This window comes from Mandrillus leucophaeus, unplaced genomic scaffold (assembly GCF_000951045.1).
Source record: "Mandrillus leucophaeus isolate KB7577 unplaced genomic scaffold, Mleu.le_1.0 Scaffold656, whole genome shotgun sequence".
NCBI classification, from domain to species: domain Eukaryota; kingdom Metazoa; phylum Chordata; class Mammalia; order Primates; family Cercopithecidae; genus Mandrillus; species Mandrillus leucophaeus.
The window spans coordinates 396,496-402,786 of NW_012107097.1; the positions used below are offsets into that span (position 1 = coordinate 396,496).

General features: G+C 51.7%; 1 protein-coding gene across 1 annotated transcript in view; it reads right to left on the bottom strand.

The window, feature by feature from the left end:
- Positions 1-4,838: 4,838 nt before the first annotated feature.
- FOXRED1 (FAD-dependent oxidoreductase domain containing 1) overlaps positions 4,839-6,291 on the bottom strand; it is a 10,513-nt gene continuing 9,060 nt past the window's right edge. Inside the window, exons 9-10 of the mRNA XM_012001293.1 lie at positions 5,781-5,905; positions 4,839-5,529 (exon numbers count right to left, since the gene is read on the bottom strand). Coding sequence (XP_011856683.1) covers positions 5,275-5,529; positions 5,781-5,905 — 380 coding nt within the window. The 3' untranslated portion in view covers positions 4,839-5,274. The remainder of the gene's footprint in view (positions 5,530-5,780; positions 5,906-6,291) is intronic.

Here is a 6,291-nt window from a genome sequence, read left to right on the forward strand (position 1 = left end):
GAGGCGCTGGGGCACGATCGGGCTGCGGGAGTCCACCGCAGCCCGAGCCCCGGCCAGCCTGGCTTCTGTATGACTCCGGGCGCCCGTCCTCCACGCTAGCTGCCTCGGGGCGGTCCGCAGCAACTCGGAGAGGAGCTTGTGGCCAGGGTTCCCCGGCGCCCACCGTGAAACCTAAAGTCTGGGTTTTGTTCTAGGTGGGGGAGAGAAGGAGAAAAAAACCCACCCTATTCCACCCATTTAATCCTCCTAACACCCTGCAAGGGGCGTGTTCGTACCTTTTTCCTTTTATACAATCGAGAAACATGAAGCTTGGAGAGATGGAACGACTTTTCCAAAAGTCACACACAGCGAGGGGTGTACGGGGCTGCAGTGTAGGAGGGCAGACCAGGGCAGCAGCTGGGAAGGCAGGCCGCAGCGGCCACCAGCTCCTGTCCCAGACACTGGTTGATGCCGACGAGGATGGAAACCCCGCCTCATGCCAAAGTGCTTTCTTTGCTCCTCTAAACAGTGATCCCACATGGGCGTTATGATGCTGCAGAGCCGCTGCGAACAACTTGGTGTAGGCAAGAGGCTTGGAAGTCCTGGGTGAAAGAGATGCCTTTGCCTCCCACTTCTTAGAGCTCTTCAGATGTTGGTGAACGCTGTGAAGCACCTTGGGGAGAAGGGAACGGAGCATTCCCCACACTTGTTTCACTCTACAAGAAATGTGAATGTCTTCCTGAGCGTCTTGCTACAGGGCATGCCAGTTTGGAAAACACTATCCTCAAATTCTGTGCACGAAATGCTGGAGTGTGGAGGTAGTTTAATTAGGCCATGTAAGATTCATGATCTCCCCCTCCAGTCTGATTTCCTCCTTTTCTCACCAGACCACCAAAGCGGATGAGCTGCCCATCCTGGGCGGGCTCTGGAGTCAACTGCCTGGGTTCACAACCAGCGCTCATCACTTACTAGTTGTGTGGCCTTGGTGAAGTCACGCGACTTTTCTAGGCTTGCTTCCCTCATCAAATTACGGAGACATGAAGCTTGGAGAGATGGAACACTGGTGTTCTTGCAAGGATTAAATGAGTCTACATAAAGCAGATCAGGCACCTGGCCCTGCACCCAAATGCCCAGTTTGCTTTGACTCTACCAAGTATACCTCCACCCAGGGCCCTCCTTTTGCCCAACTCTGCTCTGCAAAACGCCCTTCTTCTAGCAAGGCCTATTTTGTTTGTTTGTTTGTTTCCTTTTTCTTTTTTTTTTCACATCACATGGGTAACAACCCTTAACAAGGTTTAAGAGAGGCACATCTCACACATGTGCGTGAACACCCAAATATCATGCTTATGAACTACAAAGGGATCAAGGCCCATTTTTGCAGCTTATTCAGGAAAGCTTTGCTTAACCCAGCCCTTCCCACCTCCATCCCTCAAAGACAGTAGTGCTTTTCATTGTAAAGAGACTGTGCTCTGGCTGCTTAGGTCCCATTTTAAAGTAAAAATTCCCCGAGGCCAGGGTTGGTTCTTCAGGCTCCAGCCAGAGCAGAGGGACACTGGAGGAACACTCAGATAAACAGGACTTGACTGCGCCAAGTATGGGCCAAGCGTTGGGACAGCTGAGTGTCGGGCAAGAATGAAGAAGGCTTGGTCCGAGCTCTGCACAGCTCAGTGGGGAAGTGGAGCCCTGTGGAGCCCTGTGGGAGGACAGGGGAGTTGCTCAGTGCCTGTTTTTTTTTTTTTTTTTTTTTGAATCGGAGTTTCGTTCTTGTTGGCCAGGCTGGAGTGCAATGGTGCAATCTCGGCTCACTGCAACCTCCGCCTCCAGGGTTCAAGCAATTCTCCTGCCTCTGCCTCCTGAGTAGCTGGGATTACAGGCATGCGCCACCATGCCCAGCTAATTTTGTTTTACTAGAGACGGGGTTTCTCCATTTGGTCAGGCTGGTCTCAAACTCCTGACCTCAGGTGATCTGCCCACCTCCACCTCCCAAAGTGCTGGGATTACAGGTCTCAGTGCTTCTTAATAAACATAGTACTCACTGTGTGGAAGGGAGCAGCTTCTGGGTGAGAAACACTTGAAGGCCTTTTCCCTTTCACCCTGAGATTGGAATGTCCGTGCTGAAGGGAGGGGGAGCAACTGCCTGGCACCTAGGGGAATCTCACAGGGTCAACCCGGATGTTGACTTGTCCCTCCTCCATATCCCTGGCAAGTTCCTTCCTGTCTTTCAGCACCGCCTTCTTCCTCTTCTGCCTTCTGCCTGAGGCCTGGCCCCCCCACCCTAACCCCAGGAGCTTCTGCTGTTACCTCTCTGGTAGCACATCTCCTCCCCTGCCATTAGTAAGGCCCACCTCCATCATTTCTTCCCTCCCTTTCATCCTTCTCCACAAAGGCCACTATTTTTGTTGTTGTTTTGTTTTTGTTTTTGAGACAGGGTCTTACTCTGTTACCCAGGCTGGAGTGCAGTGGTGTCTCACAGCTCACTGCAGCCTCAACCTCCAAGGCTCAAGTGATCCTCCTGCCTCAGCCTCCCAAGTATTAATAGCTGGGACTACAGGTGCATGCCACCACGCTTGGCTAATTTTTGTATTTTTTGTAGAGACAGGATTTTGCCATGTTGCCCAGGCTGGTCTCGAACTCGTAGGCTCAAGTGATCTTCCCACCTCAGCTTCCCAAGGTGGTGGGATTATAGCTGTGAGCCACTGCGCCCAACCCCAAATGCCGCTTTCGAGGCAGAGTGGGCAGTTTACGAGCTGTTTCTATTCCCATTCACTTCTCCTTCTCTGCAAATGTCCAGACCTCAAATTCCACTGAAACTGCTCTTCGAGAATGAGGCCAACACTGAACTACTTGGGACTGAATCCAGCAGGTACTGTGATCACTTCCTCCTTAGCTTCCACGACACCACACTCTCCTGGCTTTTCTCCTGTCTCTGTGGGTACCTCTTCAGTGTCCCCTTCTTTGGTTTGTCCCTTAAATGTTGGTGGGGTCCCTCCAGCTTCCCTCCTTGGTCCACTACTCTACCCTCTGGGGTGATGCCCTCCTGCTCCATGATGTCCACATCTCTATCTGTAACCCAGAGTGTCCCCCAAGGACCATGCCAATCAGCCCAACCCCTTATTTGAGGGATGCCCTACAGGTACCCCTCATTCACATCCCAGACTGCACCACTCACTCCGTCCCTCACTCCACTCCTCCCTGGTGCTCCTCATCTCTGGGAGGGGCGGTACTTCCATCCAAAAACCTGGCCATCCGACTTAACCCACTTCTTGTTGCTGGCGTCACCCTGGGAACCATGATGGTTCAGGCACTCCCTGTCTCTGCCACACAGACTGCAACCACAGCCTCCATCTGGCCTCCTTACTGCCTTGACATCCTCATCTGCTTTCCACAAGGTCACCCAGGTGATTCTTCTAAAAGGAAAATCTGATCGTGTTGCTCCCGTTTAAAACCCCTCAGTGGCTCTGGTTCCTCTTCTTGCGCTCCACGATCCAGGCAGAAAAAGTCATACTGAATCCTGCTAGGGTCTGAATGTTGGTGTCCTCCCTAAAGTCATAGGTTGGACCCTAATACCCAATGTGATAGTGTTAAGAGGTGGGGCTTTTGGAAAAGTGATTAAATCATGTGGACTCTACTCTCATAAAAGGGATGAGTGTTCTTGGAAGAGGTTTAAAGAGGTTGCCTTACACCTTCTGCCACGTGAGAATGCAGTGAGAAAGTACCATCTTTGAAGCAGAGAGCAGGTCTTTACTAGACATTCAATCTGCTGGTGCCTTGATCTTGGAGTTCCCAGCCTCTAGAACTGTGAGCAATACATTTCTATTATTTATAAATTACCCATTCTAGGATATGTTGTGATAGCTGCCCAAGTGGACTAGGACAAATCCCTGAATCTTATTAGTTCTTGCCTCTGGGCCTTTTCATATGGTTTGCCCTCAGCCTGGATCCTTCCTTGGCCACCTTGCATTCACTTCACTAAATGCCCATCCTTTAGGTTCAGCTCAGAAGTCAACTTCCCTGGAGGAGCTTCATGGAGAAACCCCTTTGCCACCCTCTTACTCCCACCCTGGGTGAGGTGTCTGTGTTGTGTGCTTATGCCAGCACTGTGGGGGTCACACTGTATCTGATCTAGGGATGAGGGGCTAGGAGGGGCAGGGCTATGAAAGTTCCAGCAAAGACAGGACTATGTTTTGCTTGCTGGTGTATCTCAATGTGTGACCCTGAGCCTGGCCAACAGTTGGATTGAATAAATGTTGGTAGAATGCATGGCAAACCCATCCCTCTTCTTTACAACCAACTCCCTGCAGGAACTCAGGAATGGGAGGTACTTGCTTACAAGCAAGACACCTACCACCTAGGATCTAAGAAGGACTCTGTCCGCCATCTTGGAGCTTGTGGAGGCTTGCTGGGAACAGGAAGGCTGTGATCCAAGGCCATTTTTGCTGGGGCTATAAGTGGGGTTTCCAGAACCAAAGTAGGCACACAGCTCTTCTTAAAATTGAGCATTTATGCCTGGGATGAAACCGAATTCTATTTGGGCAAGAGATGTGCTCATGTATACAAAGCAAAGAACCACACAGCGACTCCTGGTGGCACACCACACAAAACCAGAGTAATCTGGTAAAAAGTAACCTGAGTTCATGGAAACAGTGGCATGGTTTACGCCAAATTCCCAATCTTCCTGCTAAGACTACGGACACATAATCTGTGTGATACTGTACCGCTCAAGGATTTAACTAATAAAAGGTGGGTTTGTGCTCATTTTTTGTTTTGTTTTGTTGTAAAAGAGCTCCCTGTCCTGATACAAGGCTAATGGGGTGCTTCAAAAGCTCCTGCTGTACAATGAAAAGAAGAGACAGAAGACCGGAGGGAAGGAGTTAATCACATGTATTGATTGATGGATAGGGTAACAGACAATCAAGAAACCTGAGCCAGGCTGCCCCAGAATGCTCCCATGCCTGGGCTGTCTGCTAAGAGGGTCAGAGGCAGTCTTTCCTGGTCAGTGCCAGGATGGAGCCAGTCCTGGGCCAGGGTGCTCAGGCCTCCAGCTGGATTGCCCTGGTGGGGGACACCAGCATGGGCTACAGATCAGTCCTAGGATTCCGCTCATCGCTTGCTGTTGGCCTGGGCCTCAGTGCCTGTGCCTGCCCAGCCATGTGGATGCAATGGCCCGCCTGAGAGGAGAGGACACTGGGGAGGGGGAGAAGGCCCAGCACAGTGCTGGGGAAGACTGGAGCAGCAGAGAAGGCTGTGAACACAGCCAGGATGCAAGCCAGTGGAGCCAGTGCAGAGCACACATGCTCACATGATGTTGTTCTCCTGGGTCTTCTCTCCCAAGTAAAAGCGGTTGAAGAGGAAGGGGCTCAGGTCGATGGTCTGGAAGCTGCCCTCCAGTATCATCTCTGCCACAGCTCGCCCAACGCCAGGGGCCTGCTGGAGCCCGTGACCACTGAAGCCAGTAGCAAAGTACATGTTGACAACTAGTGGGTGGGGGCCCACCACGCCATTCTGGTCAAAAGTGTTGTAGTCGTAATAGCCGGCCCAGGCTGTCTGAACCTGCGGGTGCACAAAACACTGGGGTTCTCAGGAAGGCTGAAGCCACACTCCATCCTCACTCCTCGTCAGGGGTCAGCACAAAGTGCCCTCTACCCACTGCTGAGGGGTCTATGGAATGCTATGTGTCCAACAAATTCCTTAGCAGTTGTGACATGGAGGGACTACGGCAGTGCACAGTTGCGAGGGAACCAATGTCATCTGTCCCATCTAATGTCCAAAAATAAAAAGGAAAACCTGCCCTTGCCAGTTACCTTCAGAGTCTCAAAAGCTGGGACCCTCAGGGCCAAATGGGGCCACACCTTCTCCTGGAAGAAATCATGGTCCACTTCCAGGTTCGCTGGGTCTGGTTCTTCCTCCTGGAGAGGTGGGGACAAGGCTTACACAGCCTGGGACACAAGGGCAGACCCAGACTTGTTTAACAGTCCCTGTGCAGATAAGGGATGGGGAGAAATGGTCCCAGTTCAAATCTGGAGGGGGCTCTAATATCAATTAACACAGCACGCAGCCCCCCAGAAAAGCCTGATTCTTTTTCTTTTTTTGGGGGACGGAGTTTTGCTCTTGCTGCCTAGGCTGGAGTGCAATGGCGTGATCTCGGCTCATTGCAACCTCTGCCTCCTGGGTTCAAGCGATTCTCCTGCCTCAGCGCCCCAAGTAGCTGGGATTACACACAGCACCACGCCCAGCTAATTTTTGTATTTTTAGTAGAGATGGGGTTTCGCCATGTTGGCCAGGCTGGTCTCGAACTCCTGACCTCAGGAGATC